Raw genomic sequence first — 18817 nt, forward strand, 5'->3', positions numbered from 1 at the left:
AAAACTACATTCGTTATGGACCTGGGATTCCGGGAAGTGACATTTGATGAAGAGAATCAAAGGTAATGGATTATTTACATAGTATTTTCGATTTTAGATCTCTCCAACTTGGCCGTTTGTCTGTATAGCAAAGCATATTTTTCTGGGCGCAGTGCTCAGATTATTGCAAAGTGTGATTTCCCAGTAAGGTTATTTTTAAATCTGGCAAGTTGATTGCGTTCAAGAGATGTAAATCTATAATTCTTTAAATGACAATATAATATTTTACCAATGTTTTCTAATTTTAATTATTTAATTTGTGGTGCTGACTTGACTGCCGGTTATTGGAGGGAAACGATTTCCTCAACATCAATGCCATAGTAAAACGCTGTTTTTGGATATAAATATGAACTTGATAGAACTAAAAATGCATGCATTGTCTAACATAATGTCCTAGGAGTGTCATCTGATGGAGATTGTAAAAGGTTAGTGCATCATTTTAGCTGGTTTTATGGTTTTGGTGACCCTGTCTTTGAATTGACAAAACATTACACACAGCTATTGTCAATGTACTCTCCTAACATAATCTAACTTTATGCTTTCGCCGTAAAACCTTCTTGAAATCGGACAACGTGGTTAGATTAAGGAGATGTTTATCTTTCAAAGGGTGTAAGATAGTTGTATGTTTGAAAAATTAGAATTTTGACATTTATTTGGTTTCAAATTTGCCGCTCTTGAAATGCACCTGCTGTTGATAGGGTGCACCACGGGTGGCACGCTAGCATCCCACATAGCCCCAAGAGGCTAGCTCCACAATGAGATAGGGTGCAGGTCAGGCAGCAGGCTGTTAGCCAGCATGCCAGCTTAGTGGAGTCTGTCACTAGCACAGTCAGTGTAGTCAGCTCAGCTATCCCCATTGAGACCGTGTCTGTGCCTCGATCTAGGTTGGGCAAAAGTAAACATGGCGGTGTTCGCCTTAGCAATCTCACTAGTATAAAGACCTCCATTCCGGTCATTATTGAAATAGATCGTGATACCTCACATCTCAAAATAGGGCTACTTAAAGTTAGAAGTTAGATCCCTCACTTCCAAGGCAGTTATAGTCGATTAACTAATCACTGATCATAACCTTGATGTGATTGGCCTGACTGAAACATGGCTTAAGCCTGATGAATTTACTCTGTTAAATGAGGCCTCACCTCCTGGTTACACTAGTGACCATACCCCCCGTGCATCCGGCAAAGGCGGAGGTGTTGCTAACATTCACGACAGAAAATGTCAATTTACAAGAAAAAAACAACGTCTCTTGAGCTTCTAGTCATGAAATCTATGCAGCCTACTCAATCACTGTTGGCCGTATACAGCGTTCCTCACTGAGTTCCCTGAATTCCTATCGGAATTTGTAGACATGGCAGTTTTTTGGTGACATTAATATTCACATGGAAAAGTCCACAGACCCACTCCAAAAGGCTTTCGGAGCCATCATCGACTCAATGGGTTTTGTCCAACATGTCTCCAGACCTACTCACTGCCACAGTTATACTCTGGACCTAGTTTTGTCCCGTGGAATAAATGTTGTGGTTCATAATATTTTTACTTATAATCCTGGATATTGGACCACCATTTTATTACATTTGCAATCGCAAAAATATTTTTTTGCTCATACCCCAACAAAGGATCATCAAAAGCCTTGCTATACATTTTTGGACAACCCAAAGATTCATAGACGACCTTCCAGACTCCCTCCACCTACCCAACAACATCGGAGTACAAAAAATCGCATAACTAACTGAGGATCTAAATTTAACCTTGCGTAATACCCTAGATGCAGTGGCAACCCTACAGAAAATACCCGAGCCATGAAGCAAGCTTCCAGAAAATTGGAACGGAAATGGCGCCACACCAAACTGGAAGTCTTCCGACTAGCTTGGAATGACAGTGCAGCGCAGTATCGAAGAGCCCTCACTGCTGCTCGATCAGTCTATTTTTCCAACCTAATTGAGGAGAATAAGAACAATCCAAAATGTATTTTTGATACTGTCGCAAAGCTAACTAAAAAGCAGCATTCCCCAAGAGAAGATGGCTTTCACTTCAGCAGTAATAAATTTATGAACTTCTTTGAGGAAAAGATCATGATCATTAGAAAGCAAATTACAGACTCCTCTTTAAATCTGGGTATTCCTCCAAAGCTCCATTGTCCTGAGTCTGCACAACTCTGCCAGGACCTAGGATCAAGGGAGATACTAAAGTGTTTTAGTACTATATCTCTTGACGCAATGATGAAAATAATCATGGCCTCCAAACCCTCAAGCTGCATACTGGACCCTATTCCAACTAAACTACTGAAAGAGCTGCTTCCTGTGCTTGGCCCTCCTATGTTGAACATAATAAACGGCTCTCTATCCACCGGATGTGTACCAAGCTCACTAAAAGTGGCAGTAATAAAGCCTCTCTTGAAAAAGCCGAATCTTGATCCAGAAATTATAAAAAACTATCGGCCTATATCGAATCTTCCATTCCTCTCCAAAATTTTAGAAAAAGCTGTTGCACAGCAACTGACTGCCTTCCTGAAGACAAACAATGTATACGAAACGCTTCAGTCTGGTTTTAGACCCCATCATAGCACTGAGACTGCACTTGTGAAGGTGGTAAATGACCTTTTAATGACGTCAGACCGAGGCTCTGCATCTGTCCTCGTGCTCCTAGATCTTAGTGCCGCTTTTGATACCATCGATCACCACATTCTTTTGGAGAGATTGGAAACCCAAATTGGTCTACATGGACAAGTTCTGGCCTGGTTTAGATCTTATCTGTCGGAAAGATATCAGTTTGTCTCTGTGAATGGTTTGTCCTCTGACAAATCAATTGTAAATTTCGGTGTTCCTCAAGGTTCCGTTTTAGGACCACTATTGTTTTCACTATATATTTTACCTCTTGGGGATGTCATTCGAAAACATAATGTTAAATTTCACTGCTATGCAGACGACACACAGCTGTACATTTCAATGAAACATGGTGAAGCCCCAAAATTGCCCTCGCTAGAAGCCTGTGTTTCAGACATAAAGAAGTGGATGGCTGCAAACTTTCTACTTTTAAACTCGGACAAAACAGAGATGCTTGTTCTAGGTCCCAAGAAACAAAGAGATCTTCTGTTGAATCTGACAATTAATCTGGATGGTTGTACAAATTTATGAACTTCTTCGATGAAAAGATCATGATCATTAGAAAGCAAATTACGGATTACTCTTTAAATCTACGTATTCCTTCAAAGCTCAGTTGTCCTGAGTCAGTGTGTTGTAATTCTCCTATCTTATCTGGTGTCCTGTGTGAATTTAAGTATGCTCCCTCTAATACTCTCTCTCCCTCCCTGAGTCCTGAGCCCTAGGATCATGCCTCAGGACTACCTGGCCTGATGACTCCTTGCTGTCCCCAGTCCACCTCATGCTGCTGCTCCAGTTTCAACTGTTCTGCCTGCGGCTATGGAACCCTGACATGTTCATAGAACATGCTACCTTGTCCTGGACCTGCTGTTTTCAACTCTCTATCTTTACAGCACCTGCTGTCTCAACCTCTGCTCGGCTCTGAAAGCCAACTGACATTTACTCCTGAGGTACTGACTTGTTGCACCCTCGACAACCACTGTGATTATTAATATTTGACCCTGCTGGTCATCTATGAACATTTGAACATCTTGGCCATGTTCTGTTATAGTCTCCACCTACCACAGCCAGAAGAGGACTGGCCACCCCTCAGAGCCTGGTTCCTCTGTAGGTTTCTTCCTAGGTTCTGGCCTTTCTAGAGAGTTTTTCCTAGCCACCTTGCTTCTGCATCTGCATTGCTTGCTGTTTGGGGTTTTAGGCTGGGTTTCCGTAGAGCATTTTGTGACAGCAGCTGCTGTAAAAAGGGCTTAATAAATAAATTTGATTGATTATTTTATAGTGTAATCTAGCTAATAGATATAAAATGGCCCACCATTGAATAGAGAATCACTAACAATGACTTCAATGGATCAGACCATCTGGATCAGACCATCTGGATCAGACCATCTGCTGCACCAGGTTATTGGTGCCCCATCCATCCGTAGCCGTAAAATATCACACCAAAACAACAACATAGTACTGTTGATTCACAGGTTACATGTATACGGTTACTCGATCACGTGATAGGCTACTCAAACTTGGAAAAATGCGTTACCTTGGTTACGCTAAATGACAACGCTACGTCTTTACTGGTTCTGGCAACATGGCAACAACCCAACAAACAGGGGACGTCCAGCGGACAATGACACAACCTCCTGACGTTCCCGGGGGGACGACGTCGTAATGACACATTTTTTGTTTGTTTGTTTGCAAAGGCACCTCATCAACTACTATGTGTGGATCTGTTGAATGCTGACAGGCCTCATCAAATGATATCAGTGGATCTTTAAGACATGGATAAACCCTTCATTAAACTCCGTCCTGAAAGAAAATGGTGGCCGTGGCGTGTTACAGATTATAAAGCCCTGGAGGCTAGAGAAGCTGTGGTTTGTCTAATATGGTGTAACTCTGCTGTGGTAACTGAGTTGGTGTAACTGATTTACGGCTAAGGCCATACCACATTAACCACAACTAACGCTATCACTGTCTTCCTATTACTTCAACCTCTCTCTCTCTCTCTCTCTCGCTCTGTCTTTTTTCTGTTGTTATCTTAATGTCAGGAAGCAAACATATTTTCAGTCGTAATACACTTACATACTGTCATCACATCTCCAAAAACCAATGATCAGATATTAGCCCTAATCAACTGAAACACACACAAAGACAACATACACACACGCATGCACGGACAGACAGACACACAGAGAAACATGCCCACGCACACCCATTACCCCTCCAACACACACTCTTTCCTAGTCTCTCATCACTATAACATATTCAGCTCAGACATGACAGCTGGCTAGATTTCCTCCAGTAGTGCTGAACAATGTGTCCACTGTCAGAGACAGAGGAGAGAGAGGGAGAGAGAGAGAGAGAGAGAGGGAGAGAGAGAGAGACGGAGAGAGAGAGATGGATAGAGATAAAGAAAGAAACAGACAGAGATACATAATGTGAGAGAGAAAATGAGAAAGGGACAGAAAGAGAGAGAACGAGAGAGAAAGAGAGAAAGCCCCCTAAGAGCAGCCCCAGACCTCCAGGGCCAGAGGGTCTGCCTCAAACTTCTCCTGCCCAGAACAGGCAGCTGCCAATGGGGTAGAGAGGCCCAGAGCCAGGGGCGGAGGTGGAGGGGGTTACCCAGGGGACTACCAAAGAAAAAAAAAGTGTGTCATTCTCTAGCTACGGTACCATGTAATGGAATGTTTATTCACATCATGACAGTTATAGAGTGCAATTAGTCAGTAAGTGAGAGAAACAAGGTCCTTCCGTGGTTTTATGTGCTTTTAGGTTTAAACACTGAAAACTCCCTGTGATTTTAATAAGGAAGAGATAGGTTCCTCTAATTAGGACGAGATAGGTTCCTTCGGTGGGTAGAGAGTTCTATAGAGGGGTGGAGGGTTGGAGAGTCTGGTCCTGCTTCCCCTTCATGACAAACCGGTTCCACATGTTCTGTCCAATGTAAGAGGACCCAGCCACCATTATGGCCCGGCGCCAGACATTACAGATCCCAGGATAGAGGCTGAACAGGGTTTAGACACACACACACACACACACAAACGCAGGCAGGCAGGCACGCACACAGGGGCACACGCACTGGGGAGGGTTCAGAAACAAGACTCAGTCAAGCATTTCCAGTGAGACGAACAGGGAGGAAACGGGATAGCACAGACAAGAGAGAGGGAGGAGGGAGAGGAGAGGGGGAGAGGAGAGGGAGGGAGAGGGGGAGAAGTGGTGTTGGGGGAAAGTATATGACATTATAAAATCCATATACACAAACAACAAGTGTGCAGTTAAAATGGAGAAAAAAACACACACATTTATTTCCTCAGGGCCGTGGGTTAAGACAGGGATGCTACTTAAGCCCCACCCTCTTCAACATATGTGAAACTATGTTGTGGGTCACTACTTCACAGGAGAGTCGTACATCAAAATGTGTTTTTTTGGCAGAAATGCCTTCTCGAACATATTAACTTTCATGTGCTTTAATGACAAACTTGTATGCCATCTGTAAATACAAATAAAATTGTTAAATTACGAGCCTAGTTGGTTTAGCCACAGAAAAAGCCAGCAACCTTCCTGCTAGCCATGATTGGCTAAGATAATGAGTGGGCTGGATATGCCGAGAGATGAGTTTGGATTGGTCTGCCACATAGCACGCTTCTGTCTATTGGAGCTGGTCAGCTTTTTTTAATGTATTGCGTAGTAAAACTGCATAAACCTAATGTCAGGTTAAAGTGTACTGTTAGTTAGCTCCACTTTCTGGAGGACCGAGTTTTGACATCAGTGGAATTTGATTATGATAGCTAAGGAGATGGAGAAAACACAAGTCTCTGGATTACATCTTCAAACTAAACGCAACCATGGCATCCGACAGGAGATGCGTCCATTCATGATGTATACGGGTAAGAAAGTCTAGCTAGCTACATTTTCAGATATAACACATTTCTAATTTTGACAGAAAGTGGTTTCATTTCAAATTAAAGTGTACTCTTAGCTAGCTTATGTTAGCTGGCTGGGTCGCTAGCTAACGTTATATGTATGATCTGATTCTTCGTATCTCAGACACATTTGCTTGACTAATTATAGCCTAATGTTAGCTATTTAACATTGAACCTGGTTGGTTAGCTACCTGCAGATTCATGCATGGTAGTAACGTCATGTTTTGGGATTAGGGTTCATTGTTTACCTAACTAGCTAGCTAGCTTCATTTCTTAACAAAAGACTCTTGTCTTAGTGTGCCGGGTGACAGAATAACTGATGAATTTACAAACGCTCAACACCCGTCGAATGTGGCCAGTGACAGTAAACATCGGCAAAAAAAGTGTAAGTTAATTGTTGCCACCAGCACAGTTGCAGTCACCAATGATCTGGATATCATAACAGCCTAACCAGCTTTGCTAGGGCGAATAATGTTGAGTGAGCTGTTCTCTCTCTCTTAGATGTCTGGAAGTAGCTGGCAAGTTAGCTTGGGGGCTTGACTGCTGTTGTTAGTACATTCGGATCAACACTAAAAGAGATGGGTGGGGCTAAAGCTTAAGAGGGTGTGAACGATGCTGAATGGCTGTAGACAAAAAAGGTCTCTCCAATTGTAGTACCAAAACATTCAAAGGCCATTTCCTCAAAAGTCAGTTTACAAGTTTATCAACATTCAAAGCATAATGTATTTCCCATTGTTCCTCAAATGCAGTGTATGATATACCATTTTGTAGCTCTGAGTCTCTACTTTTATCCAATGAAAAAAAAACAATTTCAATAAGACCGATTTGAGCCGGTCGGTCACATATATCTCAACGAATCGGCTAGGTCACTAGAACCGTCTGCAGCACCCGGCCTCACCCTACTAGAATCTGATGTCTACTGTTGATGATCTGGTGCTTCTGTCCCCAACCAAGGAGGGCCTACAGCAGCACCTAGATCTTCTGCACAGATTCTGTCAGACCTGGGCCCTGACAGTAAATATCAGTAAGACCAAAATATTTGTGTTCCAAAAAAGGTCCAGTTGCCAGGATCACAAATTCCATCTAGACACCATTGCCCTAGAGCAAACAAAAAACTATACATACCTCGGCTTAAACATCAGCGCCACGGGTAACTTCCACAAAGCTATGAACGATCTGGGAGACAAGGCAAGAAGGGCCTTCTACGCTGTCAAAAGGAACATAACATTTGACTTACCAAAAAATATTTGAATCAGTTATAGAAACCATTGCCCTTTATGGTTGTGAGGTCTGGGGTCCACTCACCAACCACAAAATGGGACAAACACCAAATTGAGACTCTGCATGCAGAATTCTGCAAAAATATCCTCTGTGTACAACGTAAAACACCAAATAATGCATGCAGAGCAGAATTAGGCCAAAACCCGCTAATTATGAAAATCCAGAAAAGAGCCGTTAAATTCTACAACCACCTAAAAGGACGCGTTTCCCAAACCTCCCATAACAAATCCATCACCTACAGAGAGATGAACCTGGAGAAGAGTTCCCTAAGCAAGCTGGTCCTGGGGCTCTGTTCACAAACACAAACAGACCCCACAGAGCCCCAGGACAGCAGCATAATTAGACCCAACCAAATCATGAGAAAGCAAAAAGATAATTACTTGACACATTGGAAAGAATTTACAAAAGTAGAGGAAACTAGAATGCTATTTGGCCCTAAAAAGAGAGTACACAGTGGCAGAATACCTGACCACTGTGACTGACCCCAACTTAAGGAAAGCTTTGACTATGTACAGACTCAGTGAGCATAGCCTTGCTATTGAAAAAGGCCACCGTAGGCAGACCTGGCTCTCAAGAGAAGACAGGATGTGTGCAACACTGCCCACAAAATTAGGTGGAAACTGAGCTGCACTTCCTAACCTCCTGCCAAATGTATGACCATATTAGAGACACATATTTCCCTCAGATTACACAGACCCACAAAGAATTTGAAAACAAATAAAGTTTTGATAAACTCCCGTATCTACTGGGTGAAATACCACAGTGTTCCATCACAGCAGCAAGATTTATGACCTGTTGCCACAAGAAAAGGGCAACCAGTGAAGAACAAACACCATTGTAAATACAACCCATATTTATGTTTATTTATTTTCCCTTTTGTACTTTAACTATTTGCACATCGTTACAACACTGTATATAGACATAATATGACATTTGAAATGTCTTTATTCTTTCGGAACTTGTGTGAGTGTAATATTTACTGTTCACTTTTTATTGTTTATTTCACTTTTGTTTATTATCCATTTCACTTGCTTTGTTAATGTAAACATATGGTTCCCATGCCAATAAAGCCCTTGAATTGAATTGAGAGGGGGAGAGAGGGTGGAGAAGGGAAGGGCAGAGAGGAGAGAAGGGGAGATGGGGAGGGGAGAGAAGGAGGAGAGAGGGGGAGGAGAGAGGAGAGAAGGAGGAGAGAGGAGAGAGGAGAGAAGAAGGAGAGAGGAGAGAGGGGGAGGAGAGAGGAGAGAGAGAGAGGAGAGAGGGGGAGGAGGCGAGAGGGGTGGACTGGTTTTGGGTGGACCAAGACTCAAAATCGCATGAAAATAAAACATTGAAAAGAAGACCTTTTTTTCATGGGGAGTTCTAGGTCTTGTATCTATTAAAATATGCCGTTTAGCTTTTATTCAAAGCAACTTCATGCATGCATACATTTTACATAGGGGTGGTTTTGGTGTCAGTAATCAAACCCACTACACAGGCATTACAAATCTCAAGGCTCTTCCAACTGAGCTACAAAGGACCACACTATTAGTTCTATAGAGCCAAACATTCAGATGCTCCTGCAGACTAATAAAAAAAAACTTAATTGTATCCCCAAAAAGAACTCTGTCAGTTCCAGACTTTACTACTACATGGAGCCAAAGACCGTGGTTCTCCGTGGATGTGTCCCAAATTGCATCCTGAAGAGGCTTTAAGAAGCCCTGTTTATACCTGTCTCTAACATCCTTCCTCCTGATCACAATCAGATCACAATGTATTTATTTTTTTTAATCATCTACACACTCAAGAACCTAAAAGTGTTCTTCGGTTGTCCTCGTAGAATAATCTTTTGAAGAACCTTTTTTGGTTCCAGATAAAAAAAAAACGTTTATTTCCAGGTAGAACCCCTTTATTTCCAGGTAGAACCCCTTTATTTCCAGGTAGAACCCCTTTATTTCCAGGTAGAACCCCTTTATTTCCAGGTAGAAGCCTATTTGGTTCCATATCGAATCCTGTCCTCAGAGGGTTCTACATGGAACTATAAAGGGTTCTCCTATGGGGACAGCCGAAGATTGCAGCCCTTCATCTCTAGATTGTTTTCTAGAAATACAGAGGCTGTATGAATTAATGTAGCTAGGTGTTACAGTATATAAATGATCAAACCCTTTCCGTTCCGTTAAGTAACAAAACATAATGTCACTGAACATCCCTTTCAGTTATCTGACAGACTATGACATGTACCACAACAGGTGATCTGGTGTATTACTCCGTTATTCAACACTTCCCAATTAATCAATTATCTAGCTCACCTTATTAATCCTTTCTTTATTTCGCTCTGTCTGTGTCCCTCTATGTCCTCAGAGCACCCTCTCACTCTTAATCTTTCTCTTTCTCTCTCTCCATCTCTCCCTGTCCCCTATCGCTCTCTCTCCATCTCTCCCTGTCCCCTATTTCGCTCTCTCTCCATCTCTCCCTGTCCCCTATTGCTCTCACTCTCTCTCTCCATCTCTCCCTTTCCCCTATCGCTCTCACTCTCTCTCTCCATCTCTCCCTGTCCCCAATTTCGCTCTCTCTCTCCCTGTCCCCTATTTCGCTCTCTCTCTCCATCTCTCCCTGTCCCCTATCGCTCTCTCTCTCCATCTCTCCCTGTCCCCTATTTCGCTCTCTCTCTCCATCTCTTCCTGTCCCCTATTTCGCTCTCTCTCTCCATCTCTCCCTGTCCCCTATCGCTCTCTCTCTCCATCTCTCCCTGTCCCCTATCGCTCTCTCTCTCCATCCCTCCCTGTCCCCTATCGCTCTCTCTCTCTCCATCTCTCCCTTTCCCCTATCGCTCTCTCTCTCCATCTCTCCATCTCTCCCTGTCCCCATCACTCGCTCTCTCTCTCTCCATCTCTCCCTGTCCCCTCTCTCCCTGTGTGTGTGTGTGTGTGTGGGTGTGTGTGTGTAAAAAAACAGTTAAGGAGGTTATTAAAGAGGTGGTAACTTACGCCTTCTTCCCACAGATAGAGCCCTTATACCAGTTCCTACACGTGCTGAAGTACTTCTTCTTCTTGGTCCCCATCGCCTGCTGCATGGCACACACATTGGGTCTGGGGGAGGGGGAGAGGTGGGAAGAGTGAGGGCAGGAGAGGGGGAAGGTGAGGGGGAGAGGAGTGGGAGGAGGAGGAGGAGGAGGAGGAGTAATGAGAGAGAGAAAGGTTCCAGAAGGAGGCAACGGGAGAAATGGTGGAGGGAGGAGGGAGGAGGGAGGAGGGAGGAGGGAGGAGGGGAAGAGGTGTGAGGAGGGAGTAGGGGAAGAGGTGTGAGGAGGGAGGAGGGGAAGAGGTGTGAGGAGGGAGGAGGGGAAGAGGTGTGAGGAGGGAGGAGGGGAAGAGGTGTGAGGAGGGAGGAGGGGAAGAGGTGTGAGGAGGGAGGAGGGGAAGAGGTGTGAGGAGGGAGGAGGGAGTAGGGGAAAAGGTGTGAGGAGGGAGTAGGGAGTAGGGGGAGAGGTGTGAGGAGGGAGGAGGGAGTAGGGGAAGAGGTGTGAGGAGGGAGTATAGGAAGAGGTATGAGGAGGGTGGTGGGTGAATATATAAATTAGCATTCAGGGGGACATTTTTTAACATTTTCTACCCTAATTAGATGTCATTCAACAACTATGAACGACGATGGGGAACCATATTGAATTTTCCTGCATGGCTCTGAATCAGAGTTTTCATCGATGCCCCTGACCTCTTTATGAAACAGTTTGGGGTTCTTGGAATTATTCTCTGTTTAGTATGCACCACAATGTAAAATAATGATTTTAAATGATGGACATAACTGTGTTAAATCGTCTGTAGACACATATCCCTGAAAATAGCAGCAACGTAAATACTAACCATCTGTTTCTTAGTAGAAAGTATGGAGTATAGAAACATATATTCTTAGTATATATAAAGTATACTCTTAGTATATATAAAGTATACTATTAGTACATTTAAAGTATACTATTAGTATATATAAAGTATATTCTTAGTATATATAAAGTATACTATTAGTATATATAAAGTATATTCTTAGTATATATAAAGTATACTTTTAGTGTATATAAAGTATACTCGTATCATATATATTGTAAACTCCTAGTATATATAAAGTATACTCTTAGTATATATAAAGTATATTCTTGGTATATATAAAGTATACTCTTAGTATTTATAAAGTATATTCTTAGTATATATAAAGTATATTCTCAGTGTAAAGTATTGGAGTCAAACCTCTGCTTCACATTGTACTTAAAAGTTAAAAATCCTCTGAAGTTACAGAATTATTTCAATTTCAATTTGTTAGTGGACACTGGGTTTACGGTTAACGCTGTGTACGTCTGCTCAATCGGAAATTACATTTATGTTAAAGATTGCGCAATCTGTAACGCTTCAGCGATGAAGGTTGCAGCCCTTCATCTCTAGATTGTATTTCTAGAAATACAGAGGCTGTATGAATTAATGTAGCTAGGTGTTACAGTATATAGATGATCAAACCCTTTCCGTTCCGTTAAGTAACAAAACATAATGTCACTGAACATCCCTTTCAGTTATCTGACAGACTATGACATGTACCACAACAGGTGATCTGGTGTATTACTCCGTTATTCAACACTTCCCAATTAATCAATTATCTAGCTCACCTTATTAATCATTTCTTTCTTTCGCTCTGTCTGTGTCCCTCTATGTCCTCAGAGCACCCTCTCACTCTTAATCTTTCTCTCTCTCTCCATCTCTTCCTGTCCCCTATCGCTCTCTCTCTCCATCTCTCCCTGTCCCCTATCGCTCTCTCTCTCTCCAGCTCTTCCTGTCCCATTTTGCTCTCTCTCTCTCCATCTCTCCCTGTCCCCTATCGCTCTCTCTCTCCGTCTCTCCATTTCCCCTATCGCTCTCTCTCTCTCCATCTCTCCCTGTCCCCTATCGCTCTCCGTCTCTCCATCTCTCCCTGTCCCCTATCGCTCTCTCTCTCCGTCTCTCTCTTTCCCCTATCGCTCTCTCTCTCCATCTCCCCTATTGCTCTCTCTCTGTCTCTCCCTGTCTCCTATCACTCTTTCTCACTGTCCCACTGTCCCCATCTCTTACTATCCGCATATTCCCCTGTCCCTTTTAACCCCATGTCCTCTATCTCTCTCCATCTCTCTGTGCCTCCATGCCCCCATCAAATCAAATGTATTTATATAGCCCTTCTTACATCAGCTGATATCTCAAAGTGCTGTACTGAAACCCAGACTAAAACCCCAAACAGCAAGCAATGCAGGTTTAGAAGCACCCATGTCACCGATCTCTCTCCATCTCTGTGTCTCCATGCCCACCCTGTCCCCAGCATGGTCCTTACCCCTGGAGTCTGGCCCGGATACGACTGTGTGTCACTATTTTGTCGTAGGCTGAAGAATCCACTCTATCCACAGAGCTGAGCGTAAAGAGCGCTAACACAGCCACAAACACCAGCTTCATCCTTGGGTAGTCTCTGTCTGTTTCTCTCCAGAGTAGGTCACACACACTCCTCTCCAAAATGCACAGGAGAAAATGGGAGGTTTTATACCAGTACTCTCTTTATACCACCCCCTCCATTCCTTGTTTAACTCTCTCTCTCTCTCTCTCTCTCTGTCTCTCTGTGTCTCTCTCTGTCTCTCTGTCTCTCTCTCTCTCTCTCTATTTCTCTCTCTCCCTCTCTCTCTGTCTCTCTATTTCTCTCTCTTTCACTCTCTGTCTGTCTTTCTCCCTGTCTCTCTCTATTTCTCTCTCTCTCTTTCACTCTCTGTCTGTCTGTCTTTCTCTCTTTCACTCTCTCTCTCTCTGTCTTTCTCTCTTTCACTCTCTCTCCCCCCTCTCCCTCTCTCCTTCTCCCTCTCGCTCTTCCTCTACTCACCCTTCCCACATCCGACTTTTGACCAGAGCTCTATGTGTCCGGAAGCCATTTGGGACTCCCGCCTACTGTACATATCTGAGAGGCGTATGTAATGACTACGACGGTAAGACAGATTGTCTCTCTGTTCATAACTGTCTCAGCCTGTCATCCCAGTGTCTCTAAGCCTTTCACTAACAGTGTAGTTACTGTACCAGAAGGGAAGCTGTCTGTTTCAGATGGATCAGTGATAATGGTAATAACCTTCTCATTTATTTATTTCACCTTTATTTTGGCAGTGATGATTTATTTCACCTTTATTTTGGCAGTGAGTCCCATTGAGACCAAGGTGTATTTTTTAAAGGAGTCTTGCATAACAAGACCAGCAACAATTACACAATAAAAGTTAGAGATTTTAATTTCTGTATCTGACTATATCGACCAGAAAGGAAGCTGAAGTGGTCTTCAAGACTTGTGAGATAACATCATGAGTTATCATGACTCTGACAGTCTGACAGTCTCCTACCTACCATCTAAACATGTCTTTCCTTCGATCCACCTCCCCTCTTTTCTCTCCCTCTCTGCTCCCATCCATACCCCTTTTCCTCTCTCTCACATTCTCTCTTCCATCTCCCCCTCCCTATCCTCCTCTCCATCATCTCTCAGGACAGACTGCAGTGAACACTGAGTGACAAGACATCCATCTTTATCTCTCTAAGTTAGGGGTTTTCAAACCTCTCCACAGGGACCCCCAACCTCTCCACAGGGACCCCCAACCTCTCCACAGGGACCCCCATCTCTCCACAGGGACCCCCAACCTCTCCACAGGGACCCCCAACCTCCCTCAGGACCCCCAACCTCTCCTCAGGACCCCCAACCTCTCCTCAGGGACCTCCAGCCATTCCAACCTCTCCTCTGGGACCTTCAGCCATTCCAACCTCTCCTCTGGGACCTCCAGCCATTCCAACCTCTTGGACCTCCAGCCATCCCAACCTCTCCTCAGGGACCTCCAGCCATCCCAACCTCTCCTCTGGGACCTCCAGCCATTCCAACCTCTTGGACCTCCAGCCATCCCAACCTCTCCTCAGGGACCTCCAGCCATCCCAACCTCTCCTCAGAGACCTCCAGCCATCCCAACCTCTCCTCAGAGACCTCCAGCCATCCCAACCTCTCCTCAGAGACCTCCAGCCATCCCAACCTCTCCTCTGGGACCTCCAGCCGTTCCATGAATTTGATCTATTCTAGAGCTAATTTATCTGATTTATCTGGTACAGCTAGTTCAGGACTACAACAACAACTACTGGTTCAGCTAGTTCAGGACTACAACAACAACTACTACGGCTAGTTCAGGACTACAACAACTACTGATGCAGCTAGTTAAGGACTACAACAACAACTGGTACAGCTAGTTAAGGACTACAACAACAACTACTGGTTCAGCTAGTTCAGGACTACAACAACAACTACTACGGCTAGTTCAGGACTACAACAACAACTACTGGTACAGCTAGTTCAGGACTACAACAACAACTACTGGTACAGCTAGTTCAGGACTACAACTACTGGTACAGCTAGTTCAGGACTACAACTACTGGTACAGCTAGTTAAGGACTACAACAACAACTACTGGTACAGCTAGTTCAGGACTACAACAACAACTGGTGCAGCTAGTTAAGGACTACAACAACTGGTACAGCTAGTTCAGGACTACAACGACATGGTGAAATGTCTGGAGGTCCCTGAGGAGAGGTTGGAATGGCTGGTGGTCCAAGAGGTGAGGTGTGAGAACCACTGCTATACTTGAAAGTCATGGAACAACGCAGCCTGTTGGGGCAGGCACCAGTAGCCTAAAGGTAGATGAGTCGGTGGACCCCATACAGTAAGGTGTCTTTTTACTGTCAGGCTGCGTCCACACCTGAGCACCTGCCCTGAGGGTAGTCAAATAATTTGGCTGCAGTCAAACACATGCAGACACAGGCGCAAGCGCGCACACACAAGCACACACGGCCTGCGGAAACTCAAACCCTTTGACGAACTTAACAGTCAGTTAGTCACACCCTCACAGTATTTTTGCATTCCCCCCCACCTAAACTCCAACCCCTAACCCCTCAGACAAGCCTAGCTTTCTTCTCCTGTAACCCCAACTCCCCTCCTCTCCTCCTCTCCTCCTCCTTTCCCCCTCTTCTCCTCTCCTCCTCTCCCCTCTTCTCCTCTCCTCCTCCTCTCTCTCTCCTCCTCTCCTCCACTCTCCCCCTCTGCTCCTCTCCTCCTCCTCTCCTCCTCTCCTCCACTCTCCCCCTCTCCTCCTCACCTCCCATCCTCCTCTTCTCTCTCCTCCTCTCCCCCTCTCCTCCTCTCCTCCCATCCTCCTCTTTCTCTCTCTCCTCCTCCTCTCCTCCTCTTCTCTCTCTCCTCCTCTCTCCTCTCTCCCCCTCTTCCACTCTCCCACCTGGCTCCAGAGATAATACTCTCTCTTCACGTTCTCCTGCATCTCTCCTTCCTCTCGCCTTGTCCTCCCTCTCTAAACTCTCTCTTCACGTTCTCCTGCATCTCTCCTTCCTCTCTCCTTGTCCTCCCTCTCTAAACTCTCTCTTCATGTTCTCCTGCATCTAATCAAATCAAATCAAATTTATTTATATAGCCCTTCGTACATCAGCTGATATCTCAAAGTGCTGTACAGAAACCCAGCCTAAAACCCCAAACAGCAAGCAAAGCATGTGAAAAAAGCACGGTGGCTAGGAAAAACTCCGTAGGAAAAACTCCCTAGAAAGGCCAAAAACCTAGGAAGAAACCTAGAGAGGAATCAGGCTATGAGGGGTGACCAGTCCTCTTCTGGCTGTGCAGGGTGGATATTATAACAGAACATGGTCAAGATGTTAAAATGTTCATAAATGACCAGCATGGTCAAATAATAATAATCATAGTAGTTGTCGAGGGTGCAACAAGCACGTCCGGTGAACAGGTCAGGGTTCCATAGCCGCAGGCAGAACAGTTGAAACTGGAGCAGCAACACAGCCAGGTGGACTGGGGACAGCAAGGAGTCATCATACCAGGTAGTCCTGAGGCATGGTCCTAGGGCTCAGGTCCTCCGAGAGAAAGACAGAAAGAGAGAAAGAGAGAATAAGAGAGAGCATATTTAAATTCACACAGGACACCGGATAAGACCTCTCCTTCCTCCTTCCAGGACACCGGATAAGATCTCTCCTTCCTCTTTCCTTGGCCTCCCTCTGAACTCTCTCTTCCTTTTCTCTTGCATCTCTCCTTCTTCTCTCCTTGTCTTCCCTCTCTAAACTCTCTCTTCATGTTCTCCTGTATCTCTCCTTCCTCTCTCATTGTCCTCACTCTCTAAACTCTCTCTTCCCTTTCCCCTCCATCTCTCTACTGTATATTTATTGTTCTTCTCTGTTCCCTCTCTCCTCCATCTCTCTTCTGTATATTGCTTGTTCTTCTCTGTTCCCTCTCTCTTCCATTTCTCTTCTGTATATGTATTGTCCTCCTTCTCCTCCCTTCTCTGTCAGTCTCTCTTTCTCTCTGTCTGCCTCTGTCTTTCTTTCTCGCTCTCTTTCTCTCTCAAACTAAAGAAGCTATAGGGAAGGGGAGGAAGAAAGCAAATAATGGAAAGTGAAAAGTAACCAGTTACACTGGGGCCACAGGAGCTGGGAACTCCCTCTAGTGGTAATGTCATGCCAGTACATGGAGTTTAGGTCTTCCATTATTCTGAATACAGTGAGGAGGTCTCCCTCTAGTGGTAGAATCATGCCAGTACATGGAGTTTGGGTCTTCCATTATGCTGAATACAGTGAGGACTCCAGTCGATGGTGGTACCGCCTTTTAATATTAGGGGAGACGAGGGTTGGTTGTCTCGAGGGTTGTTTGTCTCAGGGGTTGGTTGTCTCGGGGGTTGGTTGTCTCGGGGGTTGGTTGTCTCAGGGGTTGGTTGTCTCGAGGGTTGGTTGTCTCAGGGGTTGGTTGTCTAGGGGGTTGGTGGTCTCAGGGGTTGGTTGTCTCAGGGGTAATTATTCTCTAAATGGCATTGTGTAATACTTCCAACCACGCCTACAAATGTCAGTACATACGCAACCACAGCATCCCCAACTTTAAAATGTGTGATTTACTTTTAATAATTTATCGACCTGGTCAATTCATGTCAGCATGACAAAACATTGAGATGAGGGGAATTAATTGGATGTTGTCCTGCATCATCTCTGACATTTTTCTGACAAGTTCAAAGGTCAAAGGTAATCGAGGAGAGGCGATGAGGAGCGTGAAAGTGGACAAAAAATGAGCTTGTATGAAATTAGCCAGTCCTTCTCCACTCACGTCATCAGGCAAATTACATTACACCTGGCCAACATCCGGTGAAGTTGCAGAGCGCGAAATTCAAAATACAAAAATTGTGATATTAAACATTCATGAAAATACAAGTGTCATACATCAGTTAAAAGCTTAACTTCTTGTTAATCCAGCCACTGTGTCAGATTTCAAAAAGGCTTTACGGCAAAAACACACCAATGCGATTATCTGAGGACAGCGCCCAGCACACAAAAGGATTAACCTCTCTGGGCCAGTGGGACGCTTGCGTCCCACCTACTCAACAGCCAGTGAAATCCCGTGGCGCGATATTCATATACCTTGGAAATGCTATTACTTCAATTTCTCAAACATATGACTATTTTACACCATTTTAAAGACAAGACTCTCGTTAATTGAGCGTCTCGTCCCGTAAGCGGGATCAAAATCCAGCGAAAACTCCTAGCGACATTAGCATAACGAAATGTAATAATTTTTTTTTTTCAAATATAGGACTGTCTCATATCGTTTTATAGATACACCTCTCCTGAATCGTCGTCCGATTTCAAAAAGGTTTTACAGGAAAAACAAAACATTAGATTATGTTAGAGGAGTCCATCGTAAAAGCAGCAACATAGCCATTTTCCGACCAACCACATGCATCACAAATAACCAAAAAACAGCTAAATGCAGCACTAACCTTTTACAAACTTCATCAGATGACACACCTAGGACATCATGTTATACAATGCATGCATTCTTTTGTTCGATAAAGTTCATATTTATATATGAAAACAGCATTTTAAATCGGCGTCTGACGTTGACTAACTATTTTCCCGTCAAATGCATCCCGGGAAACAGTGC

The 18817-nt window shown here is 44.2% G+C and overlaps 1 protein-coding gene across 11 annotated transcripts in view; it reads right to left on the bottom strand.

Annotated features, from left to right (window-relative positions):
• The window catches only part of LOC100380654 (periostin), a 73583-nt gene extending 60112 nt beyond the window's left edge, over nucleotides 1–13471 (bottom strand). For 4 of the 11 annotated variants that reach the window (XM_045717459.1, XM_045717455.1, XM_045717457.1 and 1 more), the window contains exons 1-2: nucleotides 13154–13470; nucleotides 10801–10902 (exon numbers count right to left, since the gene is read on the bottom strand). In XM_045717459.1, the coding sequence (XP_045573415.1) occupies nucleotides 10801–10902; nucleotides 13154–13272 (221 nt within the window). In that variant the 5' untranslated portion in view covers nucleotides 13273–13470. Of the gene's footprint in view, nucleotides 1–10800; nucleotides 10903–13153 lie in introns of all 11 variants that reach the window. The other 7 variants (XM_045717463.1, XM_045717461.1, XM_045717462.1 and 4 more) reach the window with 4 other exon arrangements.
• Nucleotides 13472–18817: the final 5346 nt, after the last annotated feature.

The sequence above is a fragment of the Salmo salar genome, chromosome ssa04, assembly GCF_905237065.1.
Source record: "Salmo salar chromosome ssa04, Ssal_v3.1, whole genome shotgun sequence".
Lineage (NCBI taxonomy): Eukaryota > Metazoa > Chordata > Actinopteri > Salmoniformes > Salmonidae > Salmo > Salmo salar.